The sequence below is a fragment of the Jaculus jaculus genome, chromosome 5 (assembly GCF_020740685.1).
Source record: "Jaculus jaculus isolate mJacJac1 chromosome 5, mJacJac1.mat.Y.cur, whole genome shotgun sequence".
NCBI lineage: Eukaryota > Metazoa > Chordata > Mammalia > Rodentia > Dipodidae > Jaculus > Jaculus jaculus.
This window is the reverse complement of record NC_059106.1, coordinates 31,277,768-31,297,389: the sequence shown is the minus strand read 5'-3', so window position 1 is coordinate 31,297,389 and position 19,622 is coordinate 31,277,768. Positions and strand designations below refer to the sequence as shown.

The 19,622-nt window shown below is 43.6% G+C and overlaps 1 protein-coding gene across 1 annotated transcript in view; it reads left to right on the top strand.

Annotated features, from left to right (window-relative positions):
- Prtfdc1 (phosphoribosyl transferase domain containing 1) overlaps nt 1-16,206 on the top strand; it is a 105,175-nt gene extending 88,969 nt beyond the window's left edge. Inside the window, exons 5-9 of the mRNA XM_045151166.1 lie at nt 7,296-7,313; nt 9,073-9,155; nt 9,546-9,592; nt 13,000-13,076; nt 15,130-16,206. Of these exons, the coding sequence (XP_045007101.1) occupies nt 7,296-7,313; nt 9,073-9,155; nt 9,546-9,592; nt 13,000-13,076; nt 15,130-15,177 (273 nt within the window). The 3' untranslated portion in view covers nt 15,178-16,206. The remainder of the gene's footprint in view (nt 1-7,295; nt 7,314-9,072; nt 9,156-9,545; nt 9,593-12,999; nt 13,077-15,129) is intronic.
- The last annotated feature ends 3,416 nt before the right edge of the window (nt 16,207-19,622 follow it).

The window sequence follows — 19,622 nt, the reverse complement described above, 5'->3', positions numbered from 1 at the left end:
AAAAAAAACAAGAGAAAATTCTTGGAACTGTCATAATCTTAAAGGCTGGTGAGGGTATAACGGAGGAGGAGGGAAAGCAGGGTGAACTGGGAGAAGAAAGAAGTAGGAAAAATGGATAGGATTGAACCTATGTCACAAAAGGAAACTAGTCAAAAACAAGGAAAGTACATTGGGTTGTTTCTGTACTATATTGCTCAAAGAAGCAACGGGGAGCCGTAGAGTGTCTGGGCAGAGCTGACATGATGGAGCCCTGTTCCAGAACTGTGAACCTAGTAGGAGCTGTAAGAAGGAAGGGGAGGCCGTTAGGAGTTAGGTGTTGGCAGAGTGAGCATGAGAGCCTGCGTGTGCAAAGTGAGCATGACAGCCTGAGTGTGCAAAGTGAGCATGAGAGACTGCTTGTGCAAAGTGAGTGTGAGAGCCTGCATGTGCAAAGTGATCATGACAGCCTGCTTGTGCAAAGTGAGCATGACAGCCTGCCTGTGCAAAGTGAGTGTGAGAGCCTGCGTGTGCAAAGTGAGCATGACAGCCTGCTTGTGCAAAGTGAGCATGACAGCCTGCTTGTGCAAAGTGAGCATGAGAGACTGCTTGTGCAAAGTGAGCATGAGAGCCTGAGTGTGCAAAGTTGGGGTGGGAAAGGGAATTGCTGAGCCAGACATGAAGGGGAGGATGCGAAGGGTTTTGGTAACATTTGCTTATGGAAGCCCTGGAGGAACGTGTGCAAGGAGCTCACCTGCCCAGCCCCCTGGCTGTGGGGGATAACTTCTAAAGACATGGTGGTTCTGCAGTTACAGAGTGAATTCCAGGTCAGCCTGAGCTAGAGTGAGACTACTCGGAAAAGCAAACAAAAAATGAAACAAAAGAAAACGAAAAAAGATTAAGAAAAAGGACCCTCTCTCTCTCTTTTTCTCTCTTTCTCCTTCCCTCTCCTTTCTTCTTTCACTTTCAGGGGCGGCTGGCTGAGTCATGGCTCTAACTAGGTCACTGCTGTTGAAGAAAGGGAGTCCTCCACCGTCCAGCTAAATGGCCTCTTGGGCTCACAATGTTAACAGTGTTTCCTCAGCGTGCTTAGGCTGTCTGCACAACACACTCTGGAGCTGGTTTTTTTCTTCAAAGTTGATTTCATCCTGGCACTTCATAAAATGTGTGCATCCATTAAAGCAGGAAGATTTTGTTCATGTTCTGGAGAAATCTCTGAAAGGGTGGAAGAAAACCAAATGCATGGAAAGAAGCCCGTATCTGGCAATGAGGAAACACAGCTGTGCAGGTTTGGTGCAAGATTTCAGGAGACATGCTCCCCACCCCCAAACAAGCTTCTAATCAAATGCCAGAATGGAGCATTAGACTTGCCAAACTTCCCCCCTTGGCTGCCTTAAGTGTTTAAATCATTCCTTTTTTTATTGCATCTGACTAGGCTAAGAACAATAGTGGAAGTGCCCACTGACTGATGACTCTGGCAAGCTTATGAGTTATCATATGAAATGAAACACTGAAGGACATTCCTTTCTCTGTGGGGTATATCCACGCTCCTGCTCCATGGTCAGCAGCCACCATCAGGCCTAGCCTCACCACGCCCATTGAGGGGCCACAGCCCAAAATTGTTACTGCTGATTAGACAGTAGAGGGTCTAAATCATTTTGTGTTTCCACAGATTTTAAAAGTCAGAGAGTTATTTGCATTGGTCTGTTTCCTTCTTTCTGGCTGTCTTGTTCTTTTGGGAACTCACTGCAGTGTTCTCTGATCTGAACCATGCCAGAGTCGAGAACACCCTGCAGAGTCTTCGCACAGCGTTCTCCTGCAGCCCCCGCAGATTTTACTGGCTTTCTGGGAGGAAGTGAGCGAGGTGTGATGAGATGACTAAGTCAGTAACTGGCACACATCTCAGATTCAGTGATCAGAGTTATCAGATGGGAAGTGTTTGGAGGCACAGTGTGTTCTGGAAAACATTTTCCAAGGTTGCCCACTCCGAAAATGGGAATTTCAGAAGACTGCTTTGAGCAAAACTAGACACAGTAGAGAGCAATGAAGGGTTGGCTAGAGAGGAATTGCAGATTATCTGGGAAAGATGGGCGTGATGTGTTGTAAGCAGGATGAGCTACAGAAAATGAAAGAAATGATGTCAAAACTGTTCATGCCACAGGCTTTTCCCCTTCCTTCCTTCTCTTCTCTTCTTGTGTTTTCTTTGGAGAGAGATAGAACCTTGCTATGTATCCTAGCTGACCTAGAACTCATAATCCCCCTGCTCCGACCTGTCGAGTACTGGGGTCACCAGTGCGCCTACACCTCCAGGCCTTTCTTGATCACCTCCTACTTACTACCTGTCGGTCTCTGGGTTATGTGCCACTCGTGTAAGGATGGGCTCTTGGGTCTAATCTTGATACGTAAACCCACACAGACATTAGTCTCCTTAGTCACTGGTCCAAGAAGTGCTTCCCAAGTTGGGACAGTTCCCTCTTCTCTGCTAGAGCCTTGGCATTGCATCATCCCTTGGAAGGTGGAAAGACAGGAGAGGTGAGTGAGAATGCAAACAGGGTCCTACTTTGCTTTTGTAACAATCCATTTTACCGCAACTAAGCCAGCCCTGAAGTAATGACAGTAATCCATTCTTGAGGGCAGAACAGTCATGACTGAATCACCTTTCACTGGGCCCCACCTTACAACCCTGTAGAGAACACATTCAAGCCAAAATAAAATCCAATGTGTGGTCTTAGATTAAAAAAAAAATTTTAAAAAGCTACAAAGACCATTTTAAGGACAACTGGAGAATATTTGAATATGGAATATGGCTTTATGTGATATTAAGGATATATTTTTGTTTATGTAATATTTTGGCTATACATAATAGAAAATGTCATGATAAGCTTAATCTATTTTAAAGTACATAAACACTTTAAATTATTTAAGTATTTAAATACACATGAAAAGTTGAAAAAATCTTGCCGGGCATGGTGGCACATGCCTTTAATCCCAGCACTTGGATGGCAGAGGTAGGAAGATTGCCTTGAGTTCAAGGCCACCCTAAGACCACATAGTAAATTCCAGGTGACCCTGGGCTAGAGCAAACCCTACCTCAAAAAACACAGTAATAGAGTTCAGGTTTGGGGTTTCACCCCTGAAACCAACAAACATAAATAAATAAGGAAAGAAGGGACAAATGGAGAAAGGGAAGACAATTTTACTGTTTTCAATTGAAAATGTTTAGAAATTTTAAAGATCATATATACAAAATAAAACAGCTATGTAAGACATGGCATTAGGGTGGAGAGATAGCTCAGAAATTAAAGGCACTTGCTTGCAAAGCCTAACAGTTTGAATTTGAGTCCCCAGTACCTACATAAGGCAGTCACAAAAAGTGGTGCATGCATCTGGAGTTCATTTGCAATGGCAAGAAGCCCTGGTATGCCCATCCATATTCTCTTCCTCTACCTCCCCCTACACACATTAAAATAAATTAATTAAATAAATAGAAAATTAAAAATAGGATTGAAGAGATGGCTTGGCGGTGAAGGCACTTATCTGCAAAACCTAAGGCTTCATGTTCGATTACCCATGTAAACCAGATGCACATGGTGGAGCATGTGTCTGGAGTTTGTTTGCAGTGGCTAGGAGCCCTGGTGTGCCCATTCTCTCTTGTCTGACTCTCTCTCAAGTAAGTGACTAAAATATTTTTTTTTTAAGTAAACATAAAAGCCGGGCACAGTGGTGCACACCTTTAATCCCAGCACTCAGGAAGCAGAGGTAGGTGGATTGCCATGAGTTCGAGGCTACCCTGAGACTATGTAGTGAATTCCAGGTCAGCCTGGGCTAGAGGAAACCCTACCTTGAAAAACTAAAACAATAAATAAATAAATAAATAAAATAAAATAAGTATAAAAAGCACATTACCCTGAGGATATAGCATTTATCTAGTATTCCTGAGGCCCTGTATTCAATTCCCAGTACTACAAAAACATTTTTTAAATTAGTAATGTAATTTTAATTAGGAATGTAAAATGCATGCATCTATTACAAATACAGAAGTACAGCCAGGTGTGGTGGCACACAACTTTAATCTCAGCATTCAGGAGGCAGAAGTAAGAGGATCACTGTGAGTTTGAGGCCACTCTGAGACTACATAGTGAATTTTAGATCATCCTGGGCTACAGTGAGACCCTACACTTAAAAAAAAAAAAGAGGTGGATGGAATTCTTGAGGAATAACACCCAAGGTTGTCCTATGGCCTTCATACCCACATACTCATATGTGTCTGCACACTTGCACACATATATACATGCGTGTCCATGTGTACACACCTGCTAACATATATATGCACATACATGCCTACTACACGCACATTTAAAAAAAGTTTAAAGTGACTACCTGTCTTTTGGAAACAAAACTTAGGGAAGGAGAGGTGAAGAGATGGCATGATTTTCTTGAAGACCTTTCAAGCTTAAAGCGTGTTGTAGTGATTCTGACAGTCCGGCTCGGGATCCGTGCAGTTCCAAGTCCCCTCCCTCACCTTCCTCTCCCTGTTCCTTCTCAGAGTCATTCACTGCTGATCTTTTCACAGATGATGCTTCTGCTTGCAAAGTTCTAAAGCATAAAAGAAATTACTCAGTGTTCTGTACTTAATTAGAGAAGAATGCAGACTACCTTTCTTTATAAAATTGATCCAAAAAAATAATGTGGACTCAGAAACTCAGCTAAGCACAACATGCTCCAAATATCCTGACTGATTAAAATAGACTTGGTTGGTATATTGGTTACTGTCTCATTACTGTGACCAGACACCTGACCAGAAGCAACTTAAGGGAAGAAAGGTTTATTTTGGCTCACAGTTCAAGGTTGCAGTCCATCATGGTGGGAAGACATGGTGTGATGAGCTTTATACAGCTGGTCACATCCAGTCCTTAACGAGAAAGCAGAGAGTGATGAATGCTGGTACTCAGCCCAGGACCCCAGAGCATGGAGTGGTACTGTCCGCATTAAGGTGGGACTTCCCACCTCAGCTGACCTAATTAATACCCTTCCTCACAGACATACCCAGAGACTCTTTGCTGTTATTCTAGGCCCTGTCAAGTTGCCAATAAATATAAACCAGCACAGTTGGTAAGCCTCAGTCAAACTAGAAATACATAGCCCAAAGTAAGCACTATGGACTGATGGTTAAGGACACAGCAAATAATGTTCAAAGTGCTAAGAGGACTTCTGTCACTGCCATTCTTAGAGGAAATGATGACATGATCACTGAACATGACAGTATACAATGAATTCAAATGTGGACAATATAATTTTATACCCTAATGATAAAAGTAATATTTTAGTGACTGTAATAAAATACCATTCTGAGAGAAAAACACAGAAAGGGGTTTCTACCTGGTTGGCTTATGGAAATGCAGATTGAGCCAGACTGTTGGCTAGCTGGGTGAATGGTTAACATTTTTATTAATTAAATCTCTTTTATATCAGCTATAAATAAGAAATTGACTGTGGGATCTGGAGAGATGGCTTAGCAGTTAAGGTACCTGCCTGCCTGCCTGCCTGCCTGCAAAGCCAAAGGACCCAGGTTCGATTCTCCAGGACCCACATAAACCAGATGCAAAAGAAGGTGGCATGTGTTTCTGGAGTTCATTTGCAAAGACTGAATGCCCTGGTGTTGTGTCCATTCTCTTTCTCTCTCTCCCTCTCTGTCAAATAAAGAAACATATATATATATATATATATATATATATATATATATATATATATATATATGCATACATATATATTAAAAATAAAAATGAAATTTAAAGTCAGGCACGGTGGCGCATGCCTTTAATCCCAGCACAAGGGAGGCAGAGGTAAGAGGATTGCCATGAGTTCAAGGCCACCCTGAGACTAGTGAATTTCAGGTCAGTCTCGGCTAGATTGAGACCCTACCTCAAAAAACCAAAACATAAATAAATAAATAAATTTTAAAAATGAAATTGCATAAGATTTTATCCAATATTTAAAATGTGATATGTCAGAGAGATAAATGAAAGATAAGCTAAATTACCTCCCAAAAAAGAACCTGTTGCTTTCAGAAAATATTCAGGCTGGAGAGATGACATAGCGGTTAAAGTATTGGCCTACAAAGCCAAAGGACTCAGACTCAGTTCCCCAGAACCCACATAAGCCAGATGCACAGGGTGGCACATGCGCCTGAAATTCATTTACAGTAGCTAAAGACCCTGGTGCACCCATTTTCTCTGTCTCTGTATCTGCATCTTTCTCCCTCTGTCTCCCTCTGTCTCTCTCTCAAATAAATTACATATATATATATCAGTTTTTCAAGGTGAGGTTTCACTCTAGCCCAGGCTGACCTGGAACTAGTCTCATGAACTCACAGGGATCCTCCTACCTCTGCCTTCCAAGTGCTGGGATAAAAGGTGTGCACTACCATGCCTGGCTAAAATAATTTCTTAAAAAAGGAAATTCTTAACAGTTTGTTATTGGAACTACATAGTCATAATTTGGTGGGACAGCATCGGCATGTTACAACTAATCCAGTTAATTGGTTGACTTTAATTCACTAATAAGCTTAATCATCTATTATGCTTTCAACAAACGATTATTGAGCATCTAGGTTCAAGCATTATGATAGGGTCTGAGAAGGCAGTGTGAACAAGACAGATATTAGTCCCAGTGCATGGCATTTAGAATCTAATGAGGAAGGACTCTATGAAGCAAGAAGTTAAAATGAACATAATCAGTGTTCTTAAAGGGAAAGTAGAATATCTTGCAAATAGCAAGTGATCTGACCATGTCAATAAAAGAACAAGTCAGGCCTTTCCCTTGCAGCTCTTCCTCTAGGCCAACCTTTTCTCAGGGTCAGAAATCCAAGTGTAGATGCTGAGTCTCCAGGGATTGGAATGGCTCATGGGAATAGGGCCCATATAGGTAGATAAGTGGTCCATCTGCAGAGTGATGCCCCTACCAGTCATACAGTCTCCTGTTGAGCTCTGCATACAGATGGCATCCCAGAAATGCTGGGAGGGGACATGTGCTGGAGTTATTCAGATGCAATGACTTTATACCTTTTTAGACAGGTGACAGAGTCTAATGCAAGTCTGCTACTAACCTGAATATAGACGCTAAAATGCAACACCAAGTGATTCCTGGGGGATGGTCAAAATGAACCTGAACTACTTAGATTAGCTCTGATTGCTTGAATTAGATGGGGGTGGGCCAGCTAAGCACATTGTGGAATTCTACCCATAAGCAAAACGTGCATTTATCTTGTGAGCCCGAGTTTCATCATGTTCTAAAATATGGCTTTGTGTTTTGTTTTTCAGAATGTTCTTATTGTTGAGGTAAGCTGGCTTTTCTTTTCTAAATTTGAAAGTTGAAAAAAAACTGCTGGTAAATTTTATAACACTGAATTTGTTTATCCAACTTATCAATTGTTGAGTCCCACTGTGTACATGGCTTTTCAGACTCACTGATTAGGAACCAGCTGTAATCACTCGCTTCAAATAATTTAGAATCAATGCTTGCAATGACTGTCTTGTTTTATATCCAGTTTCACATCTGCCTAAGTTTGTTCTTACACCCACTTATGAATCAGGTCGTGGTGCTCAGAACCAGTAATCCACCGTTACATTTATTTTTTAATTATTTATTTTTAATTATTTAATTAAAATTATTTAATTATTTTTAATTTTTAATTATTTGTTTATTTGAGAATGACAGAGAGAGAGAGAGAGGGGCAGATAGAGAGAGAATGGGTGCGCCAGGGCCTCCAGCCACTGCAAATCGAACTCCAGACACATGGGCCCCCTTGTGCATCTGGCTAACATGGGTCCTGGGGAGTCGATCCTTGAACTGGGGTCCTTAGGCTGCATAGGCAAGCGCTTAACTGCTAAGCCATCTCTTCAGTCCCCATTACATTTATTTAATGGAAACATCAAATTAAAACTCTCCGTACCTTATGCCCTTTAATGCTTGCCATCAGTTCTCATGTTCTTTCAGCATTAAAATCATAATTCAACTAAAAATGACAATCTAAGAGAACGTTATGATTTTTTAAAAATTATTTTTGTGTTTAACAAAAGCTGGCATGGTGGCACACACTTTTAATTCCAACACTCACGAGGCAGAGGTAGGAGGAGGATCGCTGTGAGTTCAATGCCAGCCTGGGACTACGGAGTGAGTTCCAGGTCAGCCTGGGCTTGAGTGAAGCCCTACCATGAACACAAACAACCAACCAAAGTGGGAGGAAAAACAGGAGAAAAAGGCCATCCTCTGACCCCAGTGGGCATGTACAGCCAGCGGCCGTGCTCCCCCCTCTGCAGCAGCCTGTCTTACCCGCTGGCAAGAATTCAGAGAACTTTTTGTTCTTGGGCTTTACTTTTTTTTTTTTTTTTTTCCTGCAGTGGCCTGTGTGGCCTCAGGTGTGCCCTGTTCTGGGTCCACAGAGCCTGTAAAGTAGAGCTTCCAGGAACTGCCCAACCCTGGCTAGACACAGACCTGTCATGCTGGTAATCAGCTCCTGACAGCTGAGTTCTGTCCCAGGGACCTTGGGTCACAGCAGCCCCTTCTGCAGTATCAGGGCAACACAGCTCATCTGCAGAAGAGATCCTGGGCTCCCTGCGGCCCAGAGGCCTCCGCACTCAGGGCCCTCACCAGCTGCTGCCAGACACATCTCTCTTCCCAGCCACGGCATCCCCTATAGAGTGGGAGGCCAGGGAGGTGTTGATCCATTCAGCGTATGCAGATGCACATCTCCTGCCCATGAAAATTCATGCGCCTTTTGTATTGTGTAACATAACCTCAGGGCCAAATTTAGTCCCTGGATGTGCGCTGACGAGTCCCGCTGTACTCAGCAAGGAGGAGCCCCACAGGCTCTCCAGGGCCCCAGTGAGATCCTTCACTGCCGCTTCAGAGTGACGAAGAAAATACTCCCTAATTTCCCATCTCAGCTCCCAGAAAAGAAATAACCTACTCGGATTCCTACTTTGGGGTTAGCATTTGCATTTAACATGCATGATTAATAAAGAATATCTCTCTGGGTGAAAAGTTTGTGATGACGGGCAAATACATTGAGTTAAGCTTGCCTGCTTTTTTGGGAAGGACGTTGTTGGAACTGGGAGGACCATGACGGCCCTGCTCGGCAGTATAGAGAAATACAAGCCCAACATGGTGAAGGTGGCCAGGTGAGTGACATCACAGCACCACGCTCTCTGTCCTTCCAGACAAGCCCTCACACCGGACACTGCCCCAAACCACTGCCCCTGTGCCTGCTTTGGTTTGACCACATTGGCAAATAGCCCATCTGGTGGCTAGCCTGAGGAGCAAGAGGGGAGGACCCCTGTGCCTGTTGACAGCCCCTCTTCACATGCCTCCTTGAGTAGCTGGGTGAGAACTGGCCCTTGCTCATCTCTGCCTTTTATCCAGAACCGTTGAGACAAGGCCACAGTAGCAAGAGCAGGAACTAACAGAAGGCTCCATAGGCAGGTGGGGAATCTAGGTAGTGAGCGTTGTGGAATTCTCTTTGCAATTCACACTTTATTGGAATGACTAAAGCAATTTCTTTTTAATGGCAGTTTGTTGGTGAAGAGAACCACCAGGAGTGACGGCTTTAGACCTGACTGTGAGTGTTGTGGGTAGTTTTTCTGGTATTGGGCTTTGGGCAGAAGAATTATTAGTTTCCCACTTGATGACATTCCATGTGAGACTGATGATCCCACTAATTCATTACTTCTGAAGGAGGCTAGAACACTGAGGAAGCAGCTGCCTGTGGGTGGCACTCCCCTTTAATCCCAGCACTTGGAAGGCAGAGGTAAGAGGATCACTGTGAGTTCAAGGCCACGTAGTGAATTTCAGGTCAGCCTGGGATGGAGTGAAACCCTACCTCAAAAAAAAAAAAAAAAAAAAAAAAAAAGAAAAGAAAAGAAAAAGATTAAGGAACTGTATATTGGATTTGTTTTGTTTTGTTTTGTTTTTGTTTTGTTTTGTGAATAATCTCACTGTTTTGCCAAGACTGGTGCAGAACTCAGCTGTGTGGCCCAGGCTGGCCTCGAACCCTCCTGCCTTAGCTTCCTAAGTGCTGGGGTTGCAGAAAGGTTCCACCATACCCAGGTTTATTGAAAATTTTTCTTTAAAATATTTTTATTGACTAGAGAGAGAAAGAGAAGCGGGGGGGAGGGGGGGAGAATGGACATGCCAAGACCTCTTGCCCCTGCAAAGTCCAGACATATGTGCCACTTAGTGCATCTGGCTTTACATGGGCACTGGGGAAGCCAACCCAGGTTGTCAGGCTTTGCAAGCAAGCGCCTTTAGCAGCTGAGCCACCTCTCCAGCCCAGGATGGTTTTTCTTGTTAGGTTTTATGCAGTTGATCAGTTTCAGAGAGAGAACGACTTGCTCTCCTGGATTGATTCAGACACATAAGATCCCTGACTAGCAGCTGCTCACACCAATCGCAGAGCCACTCCAGAGGTTTAGCAGGATTCTCCTACCACCTTCCAGACAATACGACTTTTAACCAGACTGAATTTCAGCATGCACAAGTGGATGTCCGAGGTACCTCCCTGTCACTTTCAAGCAGAAGTTCAGAAACACAAGGCATGAGCCAGCAGATCTCTCTCGACACCATTGTCACCCTTGACTTCAGACACATGTTCTTGGGGGCTTGCTCACCTGGCGGACCTTTCCCTCCTTCCTGCTATACAACTGGCTCCAATGCGAGAAGGGCTCAATAAGGCACCAAGTTGTTTATTGTTCAAGCACTAGAGGTGATTTTTTTTTTTTCCTGACATGAGGCAGATTTCAGATTTTTCTTACATTTGCTCTAAAACCCCTAGGAGAATTTGGCTCCAATTCCAATCAGCAAGCTGAACAAATATTAGACAGAGAGGCACGGTATGGATGGGTCATGTGCCAGGGTCTCTTCATTCTAAAAACAGCCTCCCCTGCTGGATCACTGAACAAACACATGGCACTTCTGGGTGGATGGACCCAACACCAAGCATGCTCCCATCGGTTACTGGCCTTGAGTATCCAATTGCATGTCATGAGGTTATGTGAGATTGTGAAACATAAGTTTCATAAGGAAATTATATTAGACATTCAGTAGACCAGGTTGTAAACATATCATGTCAAACATATCCAATGGTGGTGCATGCTGGTAATCCCAGAACTCACGCTGAGATAGGAGTTTTCGTGAGCTCAAGGCCAGCTGGCTATATAGTAAGACCCTGTCTCAAAAAGACATACAGGGGCTGGAGAGATGGCTTAGCAGTTAAGGTACTTGCATGCAAAGCCAAAGGACCTAGTTCAATTTTCCAGGACCCACGTAAGCCAAATGCACAAGGTGGCGCAAGCGTTTGGAGTTTGTTTACAGTGGCTGGAGGCTCTGGTGTGCCAATTCTCTCTTTCTCTTGCTCAAATAAAGAAAGAAAGAAAAATTAAGCTGGGCATAGTGGCACATGCCTTTAATCCAAGCACTCAGGAAGCAAAGGTAGGAGAATGGCCATGAGTTCGAGGCCACCCTGAGACTACATAGTGAATTCCAGGTCAGCCTGGGCTAGAGTGAGACCTTACCTCGAAACCCCCCACAATAAAAAAAAAAATTTTAAGACAAAACAAGGGGCTTGGGAGATGGCTCCACAGTTAACTTTAAAGGTGCTTACTTGCAAAGCCTGCCTGCCTGAGTTCAGTTCCCCAGTGCCCACATAAAACCAGAAGCACAAAGTGGCACATGCATCTGTAGTTCATTTGCAGTGGCAGGAAGTCCTGGTGCACCCATTCTCACTCTCTTCCTCCCTCCCTTCCTTCCTCTCTCTGCTTGCAAATAAATAAATATTTAATTTATTTTTCAAAAGAGCAGCAGTTAGGGGCACTCAAGCAGGCTCCCTATTCAGTGCAGGCCCCTAGTAAACTAATCCTTCACCTCTCACACTTTGTGTAAGTAGGAGCCAGTTGGATCCTCCATGTGAAAATATGCTGGGCCATAGAGATCAGAATGGTGGAACATAGCAACCATGCAGATAGCTGGCCATGCTCTTATGAGAATCTTAGCCCACAAGCTGTCCCAAAATATACCTTTTTTTTTTTTTCTGTTTTGTTTTGAGGCATGTTCTCACTCTAGCCCAGGCTGACCTCGGACAACCTCAAGTCAATCCTGCTACCACAGCCTCCCCAGTGCTTGGATTAAAGGTGTATACCACTACACCCAGCCAGAGGACACTTTCGTACACATGAGCAAACACTTCTTTCTTCTGTTATGTTATAATAAACACTTAAGGATTCCAAAATACTGAAGAACATTTGAAAATCATTGGGCCAAGGCATGTTTATTCTGTGGGAAGATCTCTGGAGAGAGAGCGATTGTCTGCGCCTTGATAAAAATCATCTTCCTTTCCACGACATCTTCTTTTGCTGATCCCAAGTCCCTTGGGCTGCACTGAAATCCACTTCCCCTCTTTCTCTCTCCCTTCATTATACTAAAAAGCTAATTAGTGTCCTCTGCTTTGTGGGCTCATGATAACCCTTAGGGTTCCTCCCTCCAACTGAGCAACCCCTTTTCTTTTCATCTTGCTCCCAGGTTTTGCTTCCCAGCCCTTCAACCAGCTGAGTACAGTGATTCCGTGGGAGAAGGGGTCCCAGCTGCTCTGGGTGGCACCCCTTGCCGCAGCGCTTTGTGGTGCTGTCTCTTTGAATGGCCCTTTATGCGCTCAGGGTGTTTCCTTGGGCGTGGTCGTTGCAGGGGGCTGGTAGTGAGGAAGACCTCTTTCGTGGGCCTCCTGAGCCCTTTCTCAGCAACACACTGGGCTGGAGGGGGGGGGGGGAGGGCGGGGTGGTATTTGTCATGGATGTTGGCTTGTTTGCCTGTCTTCCCAAATAGTTGTTCTGGTCCAGGCACCTTCTGGGCTTTTCCTACACATTACTTAACCACTTCTCACTCACCTCTGCCCACAGCTCAAATGCCGCAACATATGGCAATAGTACATAGACATGTTCTCGACTAAATTTTCTTTCTTCCTCTGTTTCTGCTAAGATGCTGGATTTGAGATTCCAGATGTATTTGTGGTGGGATATGCCTTAGACTACAATGAATACTTCAGAGATCTGAACGTAAGTCTTCCATACAAACCCTGATCCTCTTTGTGTAACAATTTAACATGGGCATCAATTAAACATTAAAATAAAACGTCAAAATAATTGGAATAGCCGGGCGTGGTGGCGCACGCCTTTAATCCCAGCACTCGGGAGGCAGAGGTAGGAGGATCGCCATAAGTTCGAGGCCACCCTGAGACTACATAGTGAATTCCAGGTCAGCCTGAGCCAGAGTGAGACCCTACCTCGAAAAAACAAAAAACAAAAAAAAAAAAAAAAAAAAAAAATTGGAATAAAGCTGGGCGCACTGGCACACACCTTTAATCCCAGCACTTGGGAGGCAGAGGTAGGAGAATTGCCGTGAGTTCGAGGCCACCCTGAGACTACATAATGAATTCCAGATCAGCCTGGGACAGAGTAAGACCCCACCTTGAAAAACCAAAAATATAAATAAATTAATAATAATAATAATGATTGGAATAGTGATAATGGTGACTGTTACTAATAAGATCTCTTCTGTGTCAGGAATATATTGGACACTTTTCCCAATTAATTCCCCTACTACCATCAAGGCCGGCATTAGGATGGGAGAACCCCATGATGCTTCTCTGTCTGTCATACTGACAAAACAGGAAGCAAGAAGCAGGACATCGCCCCACACTGACTTTTCTCTGTAGACATGCACATATGCTTAGCCAGTCTTTTTTGTAATTGTTTAAAATATTTTGTTTACTTATTTTAGAGAGGGGGAGAAAGAAGGAGGCACAAAGGAAGAGATAGAGTGTGCAGCAGGGCCTCCAGCCACTGCAAGTGAACCTCAGATGTAGGAGCCACCTTGTGCAGCTGGCTTATGTGGGTCCTGGAGAATCAAACCTGGGTCCTTAGGCTTTGCAGGCAAGCACCTTACCTGCTAATCCATTTCTCAAGCCCTCAACCAATCTTAATAAGCAGCCAACATTCTATAAGCTATTTCATGTTAGTCCAGATTTTAATAGGTTCTTCTTACAGTGGCATGTATTTCAGAACCATTTCTCCTTTGAGGACATGGCCTCAACACACAGAAACAGATCTCCAATGTGGCTCAACTGTGTGACTCTGGTCAACCCTGAGTTATCTAGAGATAAAAATCTTGCCCAAAATGACCAATGTCTCAGTACTAAAAATTAGAAACTCGGGGCTGGAGGGATGGCTTAGCAGTTAAGGCGTTTGCCTGCAAAGCCAAAGGATCCAGGTTCGATTCTCCAGGACCCACACAAGCCAGATGCACAAGGTGGTGCATGCATCTGGAGTTCGTTTGCAGTGGCTGGAGGCCCTGACACACCCATTATCTCTCTCTCTCTCTCTCTCTCTCTCCTCTTTCTCACTCTTAAATAAACAAATAAATAAAATGTACTTAAAAATAAATAAAAATTAAATTTTAAAATTTAAGCCAAAAGTTCCAGAGAGCAAGGGTTTAGGGATGTCAGCTGCTGGAGCCCCGCAGGGCGTCCATAACACAGCAGGCTGGCGTCTTGGGGAGTGCCATTTGCATTCCAGCTGCTTCACCCCTCATCAGCTCTTCCATGAACTCCTTGAGCTACTTCCACATGCTGCCAATATATCCCCACTACTTGGCCTACATTAACCTGACTGTATTTCTACTGCTTGCTGTAAAAATAATCTTAACACATTGCTATTCACAAAAGGTCCAGTGAAAGCTCAGATTGTATTTCCCACGGCGGCAGTGGTGGTGGTAGTGTTGTGTTGTTGTTTTAACTCCTTGCACTGAAGTAGTTGTCATTTTACCAGTAAACGGCTTCAATTTCCATGAGGGAATACCATACTGTGTCTTTGGTGTCGCTACTTTTCGGAGACTGGGAAGCCAGATACAGGCCAAGGCTCAGAGCTGAAACCAGTCTCCTGTCAAGCATCTGAGCGGCTTCCTTAGGCTTCTGTACACATGTGAAAACACACACGTGACTGAACGAACGACAGCCAGTTACACGACAGCATCCACTTGTTACTGTGTCACGTTTTCTGTGCCTCGCGTTTTGCTGAGGAGCTGATGGTTTTCAATCTTTTCTTGTTTCAGCACATATGCATCATCAATGAGCATGGCAAAGAGAAGTATCGAGTCTGAAGAAGCAGGTTCCTGCTGTCAAAATTCCGCTAGGCATTCTTGCGGCTATACTCAGAAAGCCACCATGGAAAGTCTGTCTCCAGGCACCTTCACTTAGCAGGATAGAAAAGGGGAAAAAAATTTTTTTAAGAGAGAACTTTCTTTCCTGAGAAAACATATATGAAACGTACCTAAGGCTCTTAAGGAAAAGCAGTGCTTAGCATTGACCTATTCCAAGTGAAATGCTCCGCGAAGTGACTCACAGCTCTCTGCACCTTCACACACTAGAGTCACGATTACTGTTCCCAGGAATACCCCCACCTAGTTACTCAAATATTTTCCACATAGCATTTTTAATACTCTGTTTTTTATAACATTTTACAGTATTAAGAGCCTGCAAACCATTTTAGCTTTAGCCCTGAGCCCATATGCTAGGACTGCAACTAGGTTCCCACACGGAAAGAGGAAGGACAGCTTAATATGAATTCCTGTTTGCACGTTTCTGACAGGACGTTATTATCTGCTTTGACAAAGCCTTCAGAAACACTGGGTATGATGAATTTTAATGATGTTATGAAATGAGTCGTCGCCGGGTGCTCTTGATCTGTACTTCCGGTGTGTGATGACAGCGTGTCATGCATGCATGGATGTATTCAACTGTGTTTAATACTCTGAATTTTAATTAGGAGAAAAAAAGACCACAATGGCAGAAAGGTTCCAATTTCTCAAGCTGAATCCCCTTTTATTCAGGTGTGACATGAGAAAATGGTGGAACTGAGAGGGGGTGTTTTCAAGATAAAAACTAAGTGAGTGCAGATTTTCCCTCTTACTTGTATCAAGAACAAAACTCCGGTGACTGCTGTTCTAAGCATGAACACAAGCAGAATCATGTCACTGAGGGTCCTTACAAGACATCACACAAACTGAGTGGCCACAGGAAGCAAGCCCACATACAGAAGTTTCTCTCAATAACACTTTTAAGATTGTCACCACTGTATGAGAGTTCCAGATTTCTAGGACATTTTAATTGAAAATAAACTTGAGAGTCAATATAGCTGTTTTTCTCACTTCCTAAAAGGAGCAAATGAAAAATACCTAAACAGCCTTTGTTTGATTCTGAAGAGTGTGTGGCTAATGTTAGGTTCTTGCTTCTTTTACACTGATTTAAAAAGAAAACATATTATACTTTGTAACTGCTTGCTGTTTCTCTTACACGTACATGTTTTTATTTACCTTTAGCCACTGAAATGCTTATAAGCCAGTAGCTTAAATATACTGCTGCAGATACCTATCCTGTGGTTAACCTGGATTAGATCCAAAACATGCAAGGAGTATAAGCAAACATTAAACCAGGCTACTTTCTTTTTCCTTTTCTTTTTCTATCTCTTTTTCTTTTTTTCCCCCTTAAGCTTGTTTTGTAAGAACAAGGAATTTTACATGTAGAAGATTTTCTTGTGTATCTTTGCCCTAGTCAGAGAGGAAAACAAACCACACCCAGATATCCCAAGGGAGAAATCACAAAGGGAATTCCTTCTAGCTTTGTTCCATGGAAGAACTGGTACCCAAGTTACCAATTATAATAACTGTGTGCAACTGGCCAGTTTTTTGAAGTAGTAAAATTAACCTTCCACATATCACTTCACATTATGCCATATTTATATCAGAAGACCTAGAAAGATCAAGACACACATTTGAGTTTAAGTAGATATCCATAAAGCATATAAAAATGTACTCTTTCTTATTTATTTTTATTTATTTATTTGAGAGAGAGATACAGAAATAGGCAGGTAGAGAGAGAGAGAGAATGGGTGCCTCAGGGCCTCTAGCCACTGCAAACGAACTCCAGATATGTGGGCCCCCTTGTACATCTGGTTTACATGAGTCCTGGGGAATCAAAACTGGGTCCTTTGGCTTTGCAGGCAAATGCCTAAACTGCTAAGCCATCTCTCCAGCATAAAATGTACTCTTAAAAAATCTTAAAAGGGGAGCCGGGCATCATGGCACACGCCTTTAATCCCAGCACTTGGGAGGCAAAAGTAGGAGGATCATCGTGAGTTCAAGGCCACCCTGAGACTATATAGTGAATTCCAGGTCAGTCTGGGCTCAGAGTGAGACCCTATCTCGAAAAAACAACAACAACAAAAATCTTAAAAGGGGGCTGGAGAGGTGGCTTAGCAGTTCAGGCGTGTGCCTGCAAAGCCAAAGGACCCATGTAAGCCAGATGCACAAGGGGCACTCACATCTGGAGTTCGTTTGCAGTGGCTGGAGGCCCTGGCACACCCATTCTCTTTCTCTTTCTCTCAATCTCTCTCTCTCTTTCTCTCTCTCTCTCCCTCTTTCCCTCTCTCACTCTCCTAAATAAGTAAATAAGTTAAATTAAAAGAAAAATCTCAAAAGGGATGGAGAGATGGCGCTGGTTAAAAGTACTTGCTTGCAAAACCTGACATCCTGGGTTCAACTCCACATCACCCACATAAGACCAGATGCACAAAGTGTCTCATGCATTTGGAGTTCATATACCATGGCAAGAGACCCTGGTATGCCTCTCTCTCTCTCCACACTTGCAAATAAATAAATATTTTTTAATCTTAAATTACCTCTTAAAAATCTTGGATTTTAGTAAGCATCAGTATCATTTTAAGGGTTGTATCTCTTCAGATTAAAAAATAAATTGAGGGGCTGGAGGGATGGCTTAGCATTTAAGGCACTTGCCTGCAAAGCCTAAGGACCAAGGTTTAATTCCCCAGTACCCATGTAAGCCAGATGCACATGGCACATGTATCTGGAGTCCATTTGCAGTGGCTAGAGGCCCTAGTGCACACATTCTCTCCCCCCCTCCCTCCCTCTTTCTCTCTCTCAAGTAAATAAATAATATTAGGAAAAAAAAGAAAAAAAAAAAAAGCTTGTCATAGTGGTGTATACCTTTAATTCCAGCACCCAGGTAGGAGGATAGGAGGATCACTGAGTTTGAGGCCAGCCTGAGACCTCATAGTGAATTCCAGGTCAGCCTGGGCTAAAGAAGATCCTACCTCAAAAAAAAAAAAAAAAAAAAAAAAAAAGGAAATTGATATACTTTACAAGATTTGGGGGATTTTTTTATAGTTAAGAATAGAAAATTTTGAAAATAGTAATTACACAAGAAGCTTAATGATTTTTGCAGCTTTCTCCTATCAGACAATATTTTGACAGTGATATCCAAGAATGTCGTCTTGGGAAAAATAGTATATCCTTTTCTCTTCCAGAACTGTATTCTGTTTAATACCACTGAGTTAGCAACCAATCCGTTTATTAATTTAGCATGTTAAAGGTAATTAGTAGGGGATGAAGTGGGGCTCAGGATATATAGTTCTGTGGGAGTATGGCTCTTGCCTCACTAGTGCAATCCCCAACACTGTGATTTTTTTTAAGTATGTCTATGGGTTTCATTAGAAAATTTGAATTGCTTAATAAAATTAGTAATATTCCTGGATTTTCCAAACAAATTAGAATACCTCATTATAAACCAGCTGGAATATACCACAGTTTGAATTTTATACTAAACATGAACTGCCAGTAGTCAAGTTAATATGCCCTGAGTGAGCTATGGCTATCTCTGATAGGTTGCCATGTTTCTGGTCTAAGATTGTGAAGACAGCCTGTCAGAGCAGCCAGGCATCTGCTCAGCTTCCAACAGGGCACACCTGTGTGTCAATGGAGTGACAAAGTAACTCACTCTAGGGTCGGAGAGTTGGCTTAGCAGTTACAGACACTCCTGTGCAAGACCTGACTTCCCAGCTTCAGCCCAGTATCCATGTAAAGCCAGATGCACAGTGGTGCATGTATCAAGTTCATTTGCAATGGCCCGAGGCCCTGGCATGCCCATTTTCTTTCTCTCTCCCTCTCTTTCCTTGCAAATAAAAAGAGTAACTTACTCTACTCCCATCCTTTTGTAAGAGAAGTGAATTTCCACTCTTCTTTCTGCCCCCAAGATGGACAGGCAGATAGGCTGGGGTTGGGAAGGTCATCCGTGTCCTGATGTGGATGGTGTGCAAAGGGAAGAAAAGGATGCTCGGGGGGGGGGGGGGGGGGGGGGCAGCCAAACCTCAGCACTGCTTCCGAACCCTGTGCTAAGAAGACAGACATCAGCAGGAAGAGCTGTGTTCATGGCTTTTCTATGCCCTTTGGCATGTAGGTAAGGGCCGTGTTCCACACTTCCCAGAAGAGTCTGATGCAGCTCTGATACCAGGAGGAACAGACAGAACAGCCGCTGAGCCCTGGGGCCTTCTGTGCTGTGCAGTGCCTCCTGCAGACATGGCCCAGAGCACCCTGGCACAGGAATGCTCATGGTCACAAGGGAGGACGCTGAGAGAGGCCAGGAACGTGGTTTCCATGCAGCCTGGCTATCTGGACTGCTGGAGCTGCAGGAGCCCCGGGGTCTCTCCAGGTTTGTCGAGCCCTGGATTCTGGGTGTCCTTTTCTCATCTGTG